This window comes from Etheostoma spectabile, chromosome 20 (genome assembly GCF_008692095.1).
Source record: "Etheostoma spectabile isolate EspeVRDwgs_2016 chromosome 20, UIUC_Espe_1.0, whole genome shotgun sequence".
In the NCBI taxonomy this organism is placed as follows: Eukaryota; Metazoa; Chordata; class Actinopteri; order Perciformes; family Percidae; genus Etheostoma; species Etheostoma spectabile.
In genome coordinates, this window is record NC_045752.1 from 26860090 (window position 1) to 26877098 (window position 17009).

The 17009-nt window shown below is 47.2% G+C and overlaps 1 protein-coding gene across 2 annotated transcripts in view; it reads right to left on the reverse strand.

Annotated features, from left to right (window-relative positions):
• Positions 1 to 3959: 3959 nt before the first annotated feature.
• The window catches only part of hectd1 (HECT domain containing 1), a 59322-nt gene continuing 46272 nt past the window's right edge, over positions 3960 to 17009 (reverse strand). The window contains exons 29-39 of one of the 2 annotated variants that reach the window (XM_032499788.1): positions 16345 to 16501; positions 15726 to 15796; positions 14456 to 14607; positions 13807 to 13861; positions 11283 to 11514; positions 10567 to 10649; positions 8511 to 8639; positions 7435 to 7632; positions 6863 to 7000; positions 4909 to 5411; positions 3960 to 4128 (exon numbers count right to left, since the gene is read on the reverse strand). In XM_032499788.1, coding sequence (XP_032355679.1) covers positions 4083 to 4128; positions 4909 to 5411; positions 6863 to 7000; positions 7435 to 7632; positions 8511 to 8639; positions 10567 to 10649; positions 11283 to 11514; positions 13807 to 13861; positions 14456 to 14607; positions 15726 to 15796; positions 16345 to 16501 — 1764 coding nt within the window. In that variant the 3' untranslated portion in view covers positions 3960 to 4082. Of the gene's footprint in view, positions 4129 to 4908; positions 5412 to 6862; positions 7001 to 7434; positions 7633 to 8510; positions 8640 to 10566; positions 10650 to 11282; positions 11515 to 13806; positions 13862 to 14455; positions 14608 to 15725; positions 15797 to 16344; positions 16502 to 17009 lie in introns of those variants that run through there. The other variant, XR_004326847.1, reaches the window with a different exon arrangement.

Sequence of the window (17009 nt, forward strand, 5' to 3'; positions counted from 1 at the left end):
TATTTGGGAAAATTTTTTTTTAAAAAAATTAAAAAAAAATAAAAACCCTTTTTTTTTCCCCCCCCCCAAAAAACCCACAGACGTCCTCTATCTTCATACTTTGCAAACTTTAAGCTTCATTTTGGAGCATACACATTGAAAATACTCCTTTACCTCAACTGCACTTGATTAAAATTTATAAAATAACAACAGCAATACAAAGAGCCCACGTTCTTCTTCTACTGTCCTCCAACTTCATCTTAAGACAACAACGCCAACGCACTCTGACCCTTCAACTACAGCCGTCAGAACAACCCAAACAACCCACTCACACACACCACACACACACACACACACCCACACACACACACCACCCACACACACACACAACACAAACACACACACACAAACACACCACAACCAAAAAAAATTCAAAAAAAGGGGAAAAAGAACATGATTGTTTGAAGGATGGAGACTGAAAACAGAAGCTACGCGTCAAACCAGGCACTATACTGAGGGGGACAACCACACACACACACACACACACACCACAACACGCACGCACCACACACACACACACCCACCACAACACCACGACACACACACACACACGCGCACACACACACAACACCCACACAGGTGAGAAGAGATGAATGAGCGAGGGGTTAAGATGTGAGCTTTTCTTTCGTTTTTATTCTGCAACATGGTTCCTCCTCCTCGCCCTCCAGCAGGCAGTCGGCCGGCTCCGATTGGCCGTCTGACCTGTCAGTCACGCAGCGGCGGCGGGCGGGGCGGCGAGACGGACTTGAGGAGCATGCTCAGTGAGGCGGGGGCGGAGTCAGTTGAGGTGGAAGCCCTTCTCCATGGTGGCGGCCAGCAGGCGCTCCCGCATGATGTCCTCGGAGGATACTCGGGAAGCTTCAGGTAGTGGACACACGTGTTCCTGAGGGTAGCTGGAGTCTGTGGCGTCCACCTACACACACACACACACACACAGAGAGACAGACCCACACACAGACACACACACACACACACACACAAGACACACACACACACACACAGAGACAGAGAGACGACACACACCACACAGAGAACAACACACACACACACACAGAACGAAGACACCACACACACACCACACACACAGAACACACACAGACAGACACACACACACAGAGACAGACACACACACACAACGAGCACACACACACACAGAGAGACAGACACACACACACACAAGAGAAGTAGAACACACACACACACACACACACACACACAACACACACACAAAAGAGAGAGACACACACCACACACACACACACAAGAGAGACAGACACACACACAGAGAAACGACACACACCGACACACACAGAGAAAAAGAGAGAAGAGAGACACACCACACACAAGAAAAAATAGAAGAGAGAGGAACACACACACACAGATAAAAAAGATAGAGACCACCACACACACACAACCCACACACACACACACACCACACACACACACACACACACCCACACACACACACACACACAACACACACACACACCCACACACACACACCCACCACACACACCACACACCAGGGAGAGCAGGTTACCCTTTGAATCATCGCAGGTGAGTTCTAACTATTCTTTCCATTACTGGTTAACGAGCGTATTAATTTGTGAATGAACGACTATTCGCTTGGTTGCGAGCCATCAGAGCGCGGGTTACCTTCCTGACGATGGTGAGGCGGGGTGCAGGTTGCGAGGCCCCCGGGGGCAGCGTGGAGCAGCCCTGGTGAACTGGAGGAACGCTTTCCTCTCGTCGAAGCATCCCGCAGAGGCCCCGCCCAAAACCGCATGAAGCCGGACGGGAACGAGAGACACTTACTTTACACCCACCTTCCTCCCCTGTCCCCGTGGGGGTCCCCTCCGTCTGTCGGCTGGGGTTTTCTGTCCCGTCTGTCTTTCTTGGTTCTTTTCCGTCCTTTGTGTTCCCTTTTTTCTTCCTCTTCTGTTTTTTCTCCGTCCCGTTCCCGTCTGTCGGGGCTTCCCTGTTTTTTGTCTGTCTGTTTTGGGCCCCCCCGTCGGGCTGTCTGTGTCCTCTCCTTTTGTCTGCCCGTTGTTGGGTTTTCTCCCTCTGTCTTCTGTCTTTTGGTCTCTCCGTATGTTTTGGCCCGTTGGTCTCTCCCGGGCTGTCTGTCTGTTTTGGCTGTCTGTTTCCTCCGTCGGCTGTTGTGGGCTCTCCCGTCTGTCTGTGTGGTTTTGTCTCTCCGTCTGGCTTTCCCGTGTGTGTCTCCCCGTCGTTTTCCTTTTTGTGTCTCTCCTTTCTGTTGTCCCCTCCCCCTCTGGGGTTTTGTCTCTCCTTTTCTGGGTTTTGTCTCTCCTTGTCTGGGTTTTGTTTTCCTTTTCGTTCTGTCCTCCTTGTCTGGTTTTGTCTCTCCTTGTCTGGTTCTGCTCTCCTTGCTGGTTCCGTCTCTCCTTTCTGGTTCCTGTCCCCCTTGTCTGGTTTTGTCTCATTGGGCCGTCCTGTGTCTCGTTTGGGCTTTCTGTGTTCCCCCCCCTGTCTTTCTGGGCTGTCCGCTGTCCCGTCTCTCCCCCGGGTCTGTCTCTTTTCCCCTTTTGTGTCTGCCCCCCCCTCCCTGTCCTGCCTGTCTTCCCACTTCCCCGTCCTGGTTTTAACCCTCTTTTTTTCTTTTGTATTGAAAGATGTCATCAAGTCCAGCCGGGGATTGGGTTCCCCCAGAGGATCATCTGGAAACCCCCTTATGGCTTAAAGAGCTCAAATTCTCCAAAGGGAAAACTCGTTTTAAAAACCCCCGGGGAGGGGGGGGAAAGGGGGGGGGGAGGAAAGGGGGAAACGGGGAGGAGGGGGGGGAAAAAGGGGGGGAAAACAATTTTTATTATTTCAGAAATTTTTTTGATTTGTATTAAAAAGTGGGGTGGATCTTTGTTTGTTTGCTTGTGTTGGGGTGTGTCTCCCTTTTGTGTGTGTGTCCCCCCTTTTTGGGGTGTGTGTCCCCCCGGGGTTTTGCCCCCCCTGTGTGGGGGGGGGGGGGGGGGGGGGGGGGGGGGGGGTGTGTCTCCCTTTTCCTTGTTTTTGGTTTTTCTGTACCTCGAAGCCTCCCTCTGTTTCCGGGGCCGGGTGGGGCATACAAAGTCAAACATCAGCCGAGGACTCCTCCCAAATTCCCCCACCCCTCTCCCCCCCAACCCAAACACACCACACACCACACACACACACCCAAAAAAACACACAACACAAAAAACCCCCCCCACACCCCCCACCAGAAAAAAAAAAAAAAAGACAGACAGACAGACACCTTTAAAATTTAAAAATTACAGCTCTGCCCGCTTTATAAAAGGGCCATATGCCAATAAAAGTCCCCTTTTCCCCCCGGGGGTTTTTTAAACCCCCCTTTGGCCCCCGTTCGGTTTTAATCCCCCGCCGAGAACCCCTGGACCTTGGGGGGAAAGGACCGAAAAAGGGAAATTCAACCTAACAACAAAACGAACTTTAAACGGGCGTCCCTTCCCCTCGGGGGAAACAAATTTTTTCCATTAACGTGGGAAAACCCCCCGTGGGGCCCCCCATGTATCTCATACATCAGAGAAAACACAAGAATAAACCATTTTCCCCTGAGTCGTTTCCCTTAAAATCCATCAAAAGTCCTGTTTTTCCCGAAAGGGAAACCCTCGTTTAAATTTAAATCAAAATAAAACCGTGTGGAGGGGAAAAGGAAACCCCTTTTGTTAACCCGCTGGAAAAATTTACTTAACCTGTCCCCACCCAACCCCCCCCCACCCACACACCCCACAAACACCCACACACAACACACACACCCCCACCCCACACCCCAAAACCAACACACCAAAGTTCCCGTAAAAAAAGTCCCCGTACTGTCACAGTGCATTTACTGTAACATTTCACCGGAACGGGTCACATTTACATGTTTTCCCTAACGTTCCCATAGCGTGTGTAGCTTTTGTAGCCTTGTTTTACCCCGGGGGGGCGTGCTGAGCGGGGGTCCCCAACCCCGGGTTCCTCAGCATCGGGCCCCGCGCCGGGGGGTTTTTCTCATCTTCAAAAGCTTTACTGGACAGGATCTTCCCCCCTCTTCACCACAGCTCCTTCCCCCCTCCTTTGGAAAACTCCCTGGGGGGGGGGGGGGGGGGAATGGGGAGGGGGTTTAGGGAAAGGGGGGGGTTTGAAAAGCCTTTTTAAGGTTTTTTTTTCTTTTTTTTGTTTTAAAAAATTTTTTTACAGACTTAATTTTAAAAAAAAAAAAAATTCCAAAAATAGAAATTTTAAATTTTTTCTTTGGTGAAGGAAAGATTTTCCAAAAAACCACACACACACACACACACACACCCCACACCACACACACCCCTACCACAAAACACAACACACAACACACACACCCCACCCCCCACCCCACACACACCCACAAACACCCAACAGGGAGAAAGTGTAAGTGGGGAAAGGGGTTTTTCTCGGGGTGGCTCTTGTTTTTTTCTCTGTGCGGTTCTGTTTGTCCTGTGGTTTTTTGTTGCTCTGTGGGGTCTCTGTGCGGTTCTTGTGTCCCCCTGGGGTTCTCTGTGCGGGTTTTGGTGTGTTTGTGTGGGGGTTTTTGTGCGTCTCTTGTGGGCTCTTTTTCGGTTTTGGGTGTGGTTTTTTGTGCGGTTTTTGTGCGGCCCCTTTTGCGTCTCTTTGCGGTTTTTTTGTGCGGTTTTTTGTGGGGGGTTTTTTTGCGTCTCTGGGCCGGGGTTTTGTTGTTCTGTTGTCTTTGTGTGTGGGCTGTGCATTCGTGGGGTCTCTTTTGGGGCGTCTCTGGGGTTTTTGGGTTCTTTTCGTCTCGGGCCTTTTCTCTTTTCGTCTCTGTGCGTTTTGTTTGGGCTCTTTTGGTGCGGGGGTTTTTGTTCGGTTTTTGTCTACCGGGCGGGGTTTACGAGCTGAAAATTTGTCCGCGGTGAGGATGCCGTGGTACCAAGCGGGCGGTTTGGGTTTGGGGGGGTCCATGAGGAAATCGACTTGGGTCTTCCCTCGAAACTGCCCACGGGGTAGGGGCTCCTGGCTCTCCCGTGGACGCCTCCGCCCGCAAACTCCCCCACAGCAGGAAGGGTGCCGGGGGCGCCGGGCCCGGGGGGGTTACGGACGGCTCGGCTTTGGGGCCCGTGCGGGGGGGGGCTGCCCCGGGGGGTAAGCACTTTTCTCGGTTTGGGCTTGGGTGTCCCCCCTTCAAAAGGGGCTTTAAGAACGGGGTTTCGAACCGGCAGGTCCACCAGACGGTTGTCCTGGATACACTTGGCCAGGAAGACGCCCAGGAAGTGGAAGAGTTTGGATATCCGATCCAGCTCCTCGCTGTCCTGGGGGAACGGCGCCGGGAACAGGCCGCAGGACCGCTGCACGTAGAAACCGGGAGGCTTCAAACCACCGCCCAGGTCCACCTGGAACACAGACCAGGGACGGGGGTCAGATTACTGCTGAGGATTCACTACAGATGAATACCAGTATCACTGTTGGAAACCATAGACCTTAGTGGTCCCTAATACTGTATCTGAAGTCTCTTTATATAGACCTTAGTGGTCCCTAATACTGTATCTGAAGTCTCTTTATATAGACCTTAGTGGTCCCTAATACTGTATCTGAAGTCTCTTTGTATAGACCTTAGTGGCCCCCTAATACTGTATCTGAAGTCTCTTTATATAGACCTTAGTGGTCCCCTAATACTGTATCTGAAGTCTCTTTATAAAGACCTTAGTGGTCCATAATACTGTATCTGAAGTCTCTTTATATAGACCTTAGTGGTCCCCTAATACTGTATCTGAAGTCTCTTTATATAGACCTTAGTGGTCCATAATACTGTATCTGAAGTCTCTTTATATAGACCTTAGTGGTCCCTAATACTGGATCTGAAGTCTCTTTATAAAGACCTTAGTGGTCCTAATACTGTATCTGAAGTCTCTTTATATAGACCTTAGTGGTCCCTAATACTGGATCTGAAGTCTCTTTATATAGACCTTAGTGTCCCTAATACTGTATCTGAAGTCTCTTTATAAAGACCTTAGTGGTCCATATACTGTATCTGAAGTCTCTTTTATATAGACCTTAGTGGTCCCCTATACGTATCTGAAGTCTCTTTATATAGACCTTAGTGGCCCCGTATACTGTATCTGAAGTCTCTTTATATAGACCTTAGTGGTCCCTAATACTGTATCTGAAATCTCTTTATATAGACCTTAGTGGTCCCTAATACTGTATCTGAAGTCTCTTTATATAGACCTTAGTGGTCCCTAATACTGTATCTGAAGTCTCTTATATAGACCTTAGTGGTCCCTAATACTGTATCTGAGTCTCTTTATATAGACCTAGTGGTCCTAATACTGTATCTGAAGTCTCTTTATATAGACCTTAGTGGTCCTAATACTGTATCTGAAGTCTCTTTATATAGACCTGTAGTGGTCCCTAATACTGTATCTGAAGTCTCTTTATATAGACCTTAGTGGTCCCTAATACTGGATCTGAAGTCTCTTTATATAGACCTTAGTGGTCCCTAATACTGTATCTGAAGTCTCTTTATATAGACCTTAGTGGTCCCTATACTGTATCTGAAGTCTCTTTTATATAGACCTTATGGTCCCTAATACTGTATCTGAAGTCTCTTTATATAGACCTTAGTGGTCCCTAATACTGTATCTGAAGTCTCTTTATATAGACCTTAGTGGTCCCTAAACTGTATCTGAAGTCTCTTTATATAGACCTTAGTGGTCCCCTAATACTGTATCTGAAGTCTCTTTATATAGATCCAGTATTAAGGGACCACTAAGGTCTATATAAAAGACTTCAGATCCAGTTTTTTCTCTCAGCTAACGTTAGAGAGAGTGAGACGCTGTCCCACCTGTCGGGACTCGTCGTCGGGGAAGTCGTCGTCACAGAGCCAGATCCCCAGAGACGTCCTCTGAAACTCTGCAGCCACCAGAGCATAAAACTCCAGAGTGGGACCGAGACCTGTTCCCTCTTCACCCAGGAACTCCACCTGGTCGGTCACACACACACCACACACACACACACAACCACACACACACACCCACACACACACACACACACAAAACACACACACAACACACACCACCACACACACCACAAAACACACACACACACACACACCACACACCACACACACAACACACACACACACACACACACACACACACACACACACACCTTCATTGTAATCAGAACACAAGTTTTCTCTAATATTTTGTTAAATTATTGTTTTGTGAAAAACAACCAAAAGTTCAGAAAAGGCAACAAAAAGCACTAAAACATCGCAAAAAGCAACAAGAAAGGACAAATAAAATTACATGAATCGTAAAAAGCAACAAACACTTCGCAAATAAGGCGACAACGCGTCAGAAAAGCAACAAAAAGCGGAGGACCAGAGGAAGAGATAATTGGGGGTCTTCTGACCTCCAGCACCGACTTCCTGTCCGCGTGCAGCTGCATGACGGACTCGGCCCAGTCCATCATGGCGTCCCCGCGGGGGACCTTGACCCGCTCGTGTTTGAGCCGGCCCACCCTGAACTCGCCGGGGTCGTCCCGCCGCACCGTGGGGCGGGCCCCGGGGCCCTTCGCCTCCCCGCCGGTTCTGGGCCACACTGGGCCCGCACCGGGGGCAAGGTCCAACGGGTCGGGTTGGAACACATGGGGAGGTTTTTGTGTTTGTTGGTGTCTCTGTGTGTGTTGTTGTGTGTGTGGGGTGTGTGTGTGTGGTCTCCCCGTATTGTTGTGGTGTCTCCGGTGTGGTGAGTTGTGTGTTGTCTGTTCTGTGGTTGTTCTCCGCGGCTTGTCCTTGTTTTTTGGGCTGTGTGTGTCTCTTTGTGTGGGGTTTTGTGGTGTGTTGTCTCTGTTTTTGTGTGTGTTGTGTTTGTTGGTGTTGTGGTTTGTGTGTGTGTGTGTCTGTGCTCTGTGTGTGTTGTTTTTTGTCCCCGGTTGGGCGTGTGTCTGTGTGCGTGCGTGTCGCGTGCTGCGGCCGTGCGTGTCTTCTGTGTTTTGGGGTGTGTGTGTCTCTGTGTGTGTGTGTGTGTTGGTGTGTGGGTTTTGTATGTTGTGTGTGTTTTTGGGCTCTTATGTGATGTGTGTGTTGTGGTGTGTGTGTCTTTCTCGTATTGTGTGTATGTGTGTTTTTTGGGGGTGGTGTGTTTTCTCCGTGCGTGGTGTTGTGTGTTTGGGGTGTGTGTGGTGGTTTTCGTGGGGTGTGTGTGGGTGGGTTTTTTCTCCCTGTGTGTGTGTGTGCCTCTGTGTGTGTGTGTGTGTGTGTGTGTGTGTGTGCCTCTGTGTGTGTGTGTGTGTTGTGTGTGTGTGTGTGTGTGTGTGTTGGTTGTGTGTGTGTGCCTCTGTGTGTGTGTGTGTGTGTGTGTGTGTGTGTGTGTGTGTGCCTCGTGTGTGTGTGTGTGTGTGTGTGTGTGTGTGGTGTGTGTGTGTGTGTGTGTGTGTGTGTGCCTCTGTGTGTGTGTGTGTGTGTGTGTGTGTGTGTGTGTGTCTGACCTGGATGGCTCCGAACGCCGGCAGGTGAAGTAGAGCTGCCGGGTCTCGAAGGGGATCAGGAAAGGACACTTAGAGGTCAGCTGCTCACACCACTCAGGCAGCGCTCCACTGGCCAGAGCCAGGGGCTCCTAGGACACAGGACGCAAGGACGCAGGACACAGGAAGAAAGGACGCAGGACACAGGAAGCAAGGACGCAGGACACAGGGAGACAAGGAGACAGTCAGTTTAACCCTTTGACCTCTGCAGTAGGAAAAGTGTCAGTGAATCTTTTCTAGGACTATGTTGAAATCCTTTTTATCCTAAAATCAGCAGAACTGAAGCTCAATAAAACACAGAGCATGTTCATCCAAAAGATTTCCAAATGTAGAAACACGAACTACAACCCTCCACAAGTTATTTAAACTCCTTTCATTTTAGTTTTTTGAGATAGTTCGAGTGCATTTTGATAGTGTCATTAATAGAAATGATGTCCCGCATCGTCACAGGCGTCCAACGTGACGGACGCCTCAGCTTTCTGCTGCAAAAACAATCAACTCGAGCTCAAAAACCCGTCGATCGAGACTCCGACCTGCGGCCATTCGCTGCACGCCACCCCCCCCCCCTCCCTCCCCTTCATGTGTACAGCTGTCCTGTGAAAAAAGGCCTAAAGTGCCCCAAAAAATAATCTTATACATACAAAAATGGTCAAGAGCGCAAAAACACCAGAAACCCCCCCCCCCCCCCCCCAAAAAAAACCTGTAAAATACGACAATGTCATGAAGCCCTAAAAAGTGATTTGGCCAAGAAAGAAAATAGCACCAAAAATAATCTAACAAAGCAACAAAAACATAGGAAAAAGTGTTGCTAAAAGTGACAAAAACTTCAGAAAAAGTAAAAAAAAATAAAAATGACGTCATAGAGCCGTACACAAGAGATTTGGCCGTGATAGAAAAAAGCCCCGAAAACTGAACAAATACACAAAACATGAGAAAAAGTTTTGTTAAAAGTAAAAAAAACTTCAGAAAAAGCTAAAAAAAAAAACTGTTAAAAACCTGTAAAAATGTTGACGTCTTAAAGCCGTAAACAAGTGATTTAGCAAAGATAGAAGAACCAAAAATAATCTAATAAAGCGACAAAAACATCGGAAAAAGCAACAAAAAAACTGTAATAATACAACAATATGTCATAAAGCCCTAAAAAGTGATTTAGCCGAGATAGAAAATATCACCAAAAACAAATCGAAAAAAGAACCAAAAACGTCAGAAAAAGTGTTAAAAGTGACAAAAACGTCACAAAAAGCAACACAAAAAAACTGTTAAAAACCTGTAAGATTTTGACGTCTTAAAGCCGTAAACAAGTGATTTAGCAAAGACAGAAGAAAACAAACCAAAACATCAGAAAAAGTGTCGTTAAAAATGACAAAAACTTCAGAAAAAGCAACAAAAACTGTAAAAATTCGACGTCATAGAGCCGTGAACAAGTGATTTGGCCGTGATACAAGAACCAAAAACAATCAAAAAAAGCGTCAAAAACATCGGAAAAAGCAACAAAAAAACTGTAATAATACAACAATATGTCATAAAGCCCTAAAAAGTGATTTAGCCGAGATAGTAAAAAAAAAAAACTGAAACAATTGAAAAATGCGTCGAAAAACATTGAAAAAAAGCACCAAAAACGTCAGAAAGAGTGTTGTTTAAAGTGACAAAAACTTCAGAAAAAGCAACACAACAAAAAACTAAAAATTCAATGTCATAAAGCCCTAAAAAGTAATTTAGCCAAGATAGAAAAAAAAAAGAACCAAAAACAATCAAACTAAGCAACAACATCGTGAAAAGTGTAGGAAAAAGTAGAAACTTCCGAAATAACGACTAACAGGAACCCAAATTGATCCGAGAGCCGGATCTAAGCCTGTGAGGGGCCGGGTCTGGCCCACGGGCCAGAAGTTTAACAGCTGTTATGGTTTCTATTTTAGATCCATTACAACCAACATCCGGCCGGCGTCACACCACCAACTCAAGAACAAGTTGCTGGTTAAAATCTGCTTTCTCTGGACAGGAAGTGGTTTGTGAACAGACCTCGATCTGCTGCAGAATCTTGGTTGTGATCTTCTTACTGGTGAACTCCTCCGGAGACGCGTTGAACTGCAGCTCCTCAAAATCTGCACAAAAACCAACTTAGAAATTACAAATAATATACGATGACACCAGGAAGGATTAAGATGTTAGTTTTCATTCAAAAGTGTGTGACAACATTATGGGATGGATCCATACAGAGATAGACCTTTTACTCAAAGATTAAGATCCTTTTAGTTTGACATGAAACAGAAATCACCATCACCAAACCCACCAGACTCCATGTAAATAATCACTGCTTTTAGCGTGTATAGAGCAGCATATCTCCACCAGACTCCATGTAAATAATCACTGCTTTTAGCGTGTATAGAGCAGCATATCTCCACCAGACTCCATGTAAATAATCACTACTTTTAGCATGTATAGAGCAGCATATCTCCACCAGACTCCATGTAAATAATCACTACCTTTAGCGTGTATAGAGCAGCATATCTCCACCAGACTCCATGTAAATAATCACTACTTTTAGCATGTATAGAGCAGCATATCTCCACCATACTCCATGTAAATAATCACTGCTTTTAGCGTGTATAGAGCAGCATATCTCCACCAGACTCCATGTAAATAATCACTACTTTTAGCGTGTATAGAGCAGCATATCTCCACCATACTCCATGTAAATAATCACTACTTTTAGCGTGTATTAGGTGTGTCCGTACCCTCCTGCAGAGTGCGTGCGTTGGAGGCGCCGTCTCCACCGATGATGTAGAGGATGCGCAGCAGCTGCAGGACGTCCTCGACCCCGCAGGCGTTCTGGCTGCAGCCCGCCTTCGCCTGCGCCATCTCCCGTGCCACGCACAGGATCTCACTGCTCTGATTGGCCGAGAGCGAGCTCGGGCTCTGGCCGCCAGAACGACCGCCCGATATACTGAGACTGTGCTCACATAAATCCTGGAGGGCGGAGAGGAAGCAAAAAGATCAGAGGTCGAGTTGTTGTCCCCATGTTGTCCCCATGTTGTCCCCATGTTGTCCCCATGTTGTCCCCATGTTGTCCCCATGTTGTCCCCATGTTGTCCCTATGTTGTCCCCATGTTGTCCCCATGTTGTCCTCATTTGTCCCCCATGTTGTCCCCATGTTGTCCCATGTTGTCCCATGTTGTCCCCATGTTGTCCATGTTGTCCCATGTTGTCCTCCATGTTGTCCCCATGTTGTCCTCATGTTGTCCTCATGTTGTCCCCATGTTGTCCTCATGTTGTCCCATGTTGTCCTCATGTTGTCCCCATGTTGTCCCCATGTTGTCCCCATGTTGTCCCCATGTTGTCCTCATGTTGTCCTCATGTTGTCCCCATGTTGTCCCCATGTTGTCCTCATGTTGTCCTCATGTTGTCCTCATGTTGTCCTATATCAATGTTCTTTTTAATTCCCCAAAATAACATGATTGATTCCAACGCTCTTTGCCAAGTACAAATCTCTACTTTCATTAATTTTGGGTCTTATTCTATTTTATAGCATTGTAAAACAAAGTGAAGTGTTGTTGAAATAGTGTTGAGTAAAAGTTGACATATTCCAGTCTGTGATTATCATCAACATCCATTCCTTTAACTTTAGTCTCAATAATTCCTAATTTCTGCTTTTCTAACTCAAACATTAGGTATAATTTCCTATAAATGAGGTTTATTGACCGTAAATTCCAAAAATAAACTGAAGTTAATAGTGCCCAAAACGTCAAAATAGGTGACAAACCTTGAAAAAAAGGGACAAAAACGTAATAAAAAGTTAAAAACATCGACAAAAAGCGTCTTTTTAGTCGATTGTTGATTTCAATTTTGACGGGAAGACAACAAATAATCTATTTATATATTTATCTAATCTAAATAAATCTGATGCCATTGTGAGTCTTTGTGTGTCTGTGTGATTGTTGCGTGTGTTCGACGTGTTGCCTATGACAACGAGCCGTCATTGCACCGCCTTGATATTTCTTGCAGGTTTTATCCGAGAGAAAGCAGCGACGGAGGAGTAATGGAGGAGTGACGGAGGAGTAATGGAGGAGTGACGGAGGAGTAATGGAGGAGTAATGGAGGAGTGACGGAGGAGTGACGTAGGAGTAATGGAGGAGTGACGTAGGAGTGACGGAGGAGTAACGGAGGAGTGACGGAGGAGTAATGGAGGAGTGACGGAGGAGTGACGGAGGAGTGACGGAGGAGTAATGGAGGAGTGACGGAGGAGTGACGGAGGAGTAATGGAGGAGTGACGGAGGAGTAATGGAGGAGTGACGTAGGAGTGACGGAGGAGTGACGTAGGAGTAATGGAGGAGTGACGTGGAGTGACGGAGGAGTAATGGAGGAGTGACGCTGGAGTAATGGAGGAGTGACAGAGGAGTGACGGAGGAGTAATGGAGGAGTGACGGAGGAGTGACGGAGGAGTAATGGAGGAGTGACGGAGGAGTAATGGAGGAGTGACGTAGGAGTGACGGAGGAGTGACGTAGGAGTAATGGAGGAGTGACGTAGGAGTGACGGAGGAGTAATGGAGGAGTGACGGAGGAGTAATGGAGGAGTGACAGAGGAGTGACGGAGGAGTAACGGAGGAGTGACGTAGGAGTAATGGAGGAGTGACGGAGGAGTAATGGAGGAGTAACGTAGGAGTAATGGAGGAGTAACGGAGGAGTAACGGAGGAGTAATGGAGGAGTAATGGAGGAGTGACGGAGGAGTAATGGAGGAGTAATGGAGGAGTGACGGAGGAGTAATGGAGGAGTGACGGAGGAGTAATGGAGGAGTGACAGGAGTAACGGAGGAGCGACGGAGGATTGATGGAGGATTGATGGAGGATTGATGGAGGACTGATGGAGGAGTGACAGAGGAGCGACGGAGGAGTGACGGAGGAGTAATGGAGGAGTAATGGAGAGTGACAGAGGAGTAACGGAGGAGGGACAGAGGAGCGACGGAGGAGCGACGGAGGATTGATGGAGGAGTGACAGAGGAGTGACGGAGGAGCGACGGAGGAGTGACGGAGGAGTAATGAAGGAGTGACGGAGGAGCGACGGAGGAGCGACGGAGGAGTGACGGAGGAGTAACGAAGGAGTGACGGAGGAGTGACGGAGGAGCGACGGAGGAGTGACGGAGGAGCGACGGAGGAGTGACGGAGGAGTGACGGAGGAGTAATGAAGGAGTGACGGAGGAGCGACGGAGGAGTAATGAAGGAGTGACGGAGGAGTAAGGGAGGAGTGACGGAGGAGTGACTCACCATCTTCCCGCTCTCCTTCTCTTTGTCCGAGTCCTTCAGCTCACGGTACATTATCCTGGAGGAGGAAGAAAACACACAAATACATCTCTGTATTCTCAACGTGGAAATATTCAAATATTATTCTTGTATTGTATCCTAGTATTACTTCATGTATATTGTATCTATGTATATTGTATCCTAGTATTACTTCATGTATATTGTATCTATGTATATTGTATCCTAGTATTACTTCATGTATATTGTATCTATGTATACTGTATCCTAGTATTACTTCATGTATATTGTATCCTAGTATTACTTCATGTATATTGTATCTATGTATACTGTATCCTAGTATTACTTCATGTATATTGTATCTATGTATATTGTATCCTAGTATTACTTCATGTATATTGTATCTATGTATATTGTATCCTAGTATTTCCTTATATTTATAATCTGTGTGACTGATTTTGCTGCTGGAACACTAGAATTTCCTATTTTATTGGGTCAATAAATATCCACCCATCTCTTTCTCTCCTCTCTCTCTCTCTCTCTCTCTCTCTCTCTCTCTCTCTATACCTACCCATCCATCCATCCATCTCCCCCTCCTCTTTCTACCCCCCCCCCCCCCCCCCTCTTCCCCCACCCCCCCGATCCAGACTCTTACGTGTACGTGGGCTCCCAGATGCGGCGCAGTTTGTCCGTCTTCACGGCTCCGTTGCAGGAGAGCTGCAGCAGCCGCTGGACGTAGTAGAAGATGGTGGACTTGTAGTTGGACAGAGGAAGCTCCACCTCTCGGCTCGTACCCAGCCCCGCCACCTGAACGAACACACACACACACACACACACACACACACACACAACACACACACACACACACACACACACACACACACACACACACCACACACCCAACACACACACACACACACCACACTCTTAAACCCCATATAACGTCCTGCTACACCTGTAATGCCCTGCTACACCCTGTACTGTAATGCCCTGCTACACCCTGCAATGTCCTTAATGCCTGCTACACCCTGTAAGTACTAGTATGCCCTGCTACACTTGTAGTGTCCGTAATGCCCTGCTACACCCTGTAATGTCCTGTAAGCCTCTACACCCTGTAATGCCTGCTACACCTTGTAATTCCTGTAATGCCCTGCTACACCCTGTAATGTCCTGCTACACCCTGTAATATCCTGTAATGCCCTGCTACACCCTGTAATGTCCTGCTACACCTTGTAATATCCTGTAATGCCCTGCTACACCCTGTAATGTCCTGCTACACCTTGTAATATCCTGTAATGCCCTGCTACACCCTGTAATGCCCTGCTACACCTTGTAATGTCCTGTAATGCCCTGCTACACTTTGTAATGTCCTGTAATGCCCTGCTACAACCTGTAATGCCCTGCTACACCTTGTAATGTCCTGTAATGCCCTGCTACACCCTGTAATGTCCTGCTACACTTTGTAATGTCCTGTAATGCCCTGCTACAACCTGTAATGCCCTGCTACACCTTGTAATGTCCTGTAATGCCCTGCTACACCCTGTAATGCCCTGCTACACCTTGTAATGCCCTGTAATGCCCTGCTACACCCTGTAATGCCCTGCTACACCCTGTAATGCCCTGCTACACCCTGTAATGCCCTGCTACACCTTGTAATGCCCTGTAATGCCCTGCTACACCCTGTAATGCCCTGCTACACCCTGTAATGCCCTGCTACACCCTGTAATGCCCTGCTACACCCTGTAATGCCCTGCTACACCCTGTAATGTCCTGATTTTGACACCCATCTGTCCCTCTTTTCGTTTGTAAGCTTTGTTCTGTTTTGCCTGATATTAAGATAAATCTCCTTGTTGGTTTCCTGTTGATGTCCTGACACCCAGAGACACCACGGGACCAGTGAGACATGTTGGACGTGGTTGTCTTACCTTCAGAGTGAGAGACAGGTGCGGAGACGGAGCGCACTCCACCTCCTCCTGAACCTCCGAACGAGGAGTTCCTGACAGAACGACAAGAAACGCGTTCACAGGCTGATTCATAGCGTAAACATTTAAAATAATCTATAGAGAAACTAGCTGTACATGAAAAATATCCATTAACAGAGACAAAAAACACCTCACAATAACAATAATAAAAATAATAAAATAAAAAATAGTAATTATAAAAAATAAATACAAAATACTGATTATAAAATTAAATTTAAAAAATAGTAATTATAAAAATAATACAAAATAAATAAATAAAAATAAAAAATGTGTGTGCGTCTGTGCGTGTGTGCATGCGTGAATGTGTGCGTGTACATGCGTGTGTGTGTGCGTGTACGTGTGTGTGTGTATGCGCGTGTGTACGTGCGCGTGTGTACGTGCGTGTGTGTGTGTGTGTGTGTGTGTGTGCGTGTGTACGTGCGTGCGCGTGTGTACGTGCGCGTGTGTACGTGCGTGTGTGCGTGTGTGCGTGTGTGTGTGCGTGTGTGCGTGTGTGCGCGTGTGTACGTGCGCGTGTGTACGTGCGTGTGTGCGTGTGTGCGTGTGTGTGTGTGTGTGTTACCTGGCTGGGGGATCTCGAGGTCGGTGGTCTGCTGGACGTTGGTTCTTCCGGGCCTCGGGTCGAAGGCGGGGACCAGAGCAGAGAACTGTCTCTTCAGGACGAAGTCGTCGTCCCACGTCCTCCTGCGACCTCCTTTGGTCTCGTACTCCTCCTCCTCCTGCGGGGGAGAGACGGCACACACTCATCTGTCATGCTGTCGGGGGGGGGGGGGGGGGGGGGGGGGGGATACAACATCCCAACACCCATCCCCCGAGGCTCCGAGGCTCTGGATCTCCTTCAGCTTTGAGATCTTTGGATTCTGAGGGAACTTCAACACCTGAAGACACGTCTCTTTAGACGAGCCGTTACCTAGCAACATGGCTCAGTGTGCCGTGTGTTGCCGTTTTATTTGTTTTCACTGTGAAGCACTTTGTGACCCTTCTTGTCTCTGAAAGGTGCGTTATATATGTATATATATATATATATATATATATATAGAGTTTACTTACTTACTTACAATATGATATTATTGCGATTTTAAACATATTGCAATATTCAAGATTTATAACCTTTTTTCCAACTTCTAATTTTTTAGCAACATCTGTTTCATCTAAAAAGAAACATTTCTCTGTTTGTTCATCTTCAATGTTATCGCTGCAGAATGACCATCATATATATAATAAATA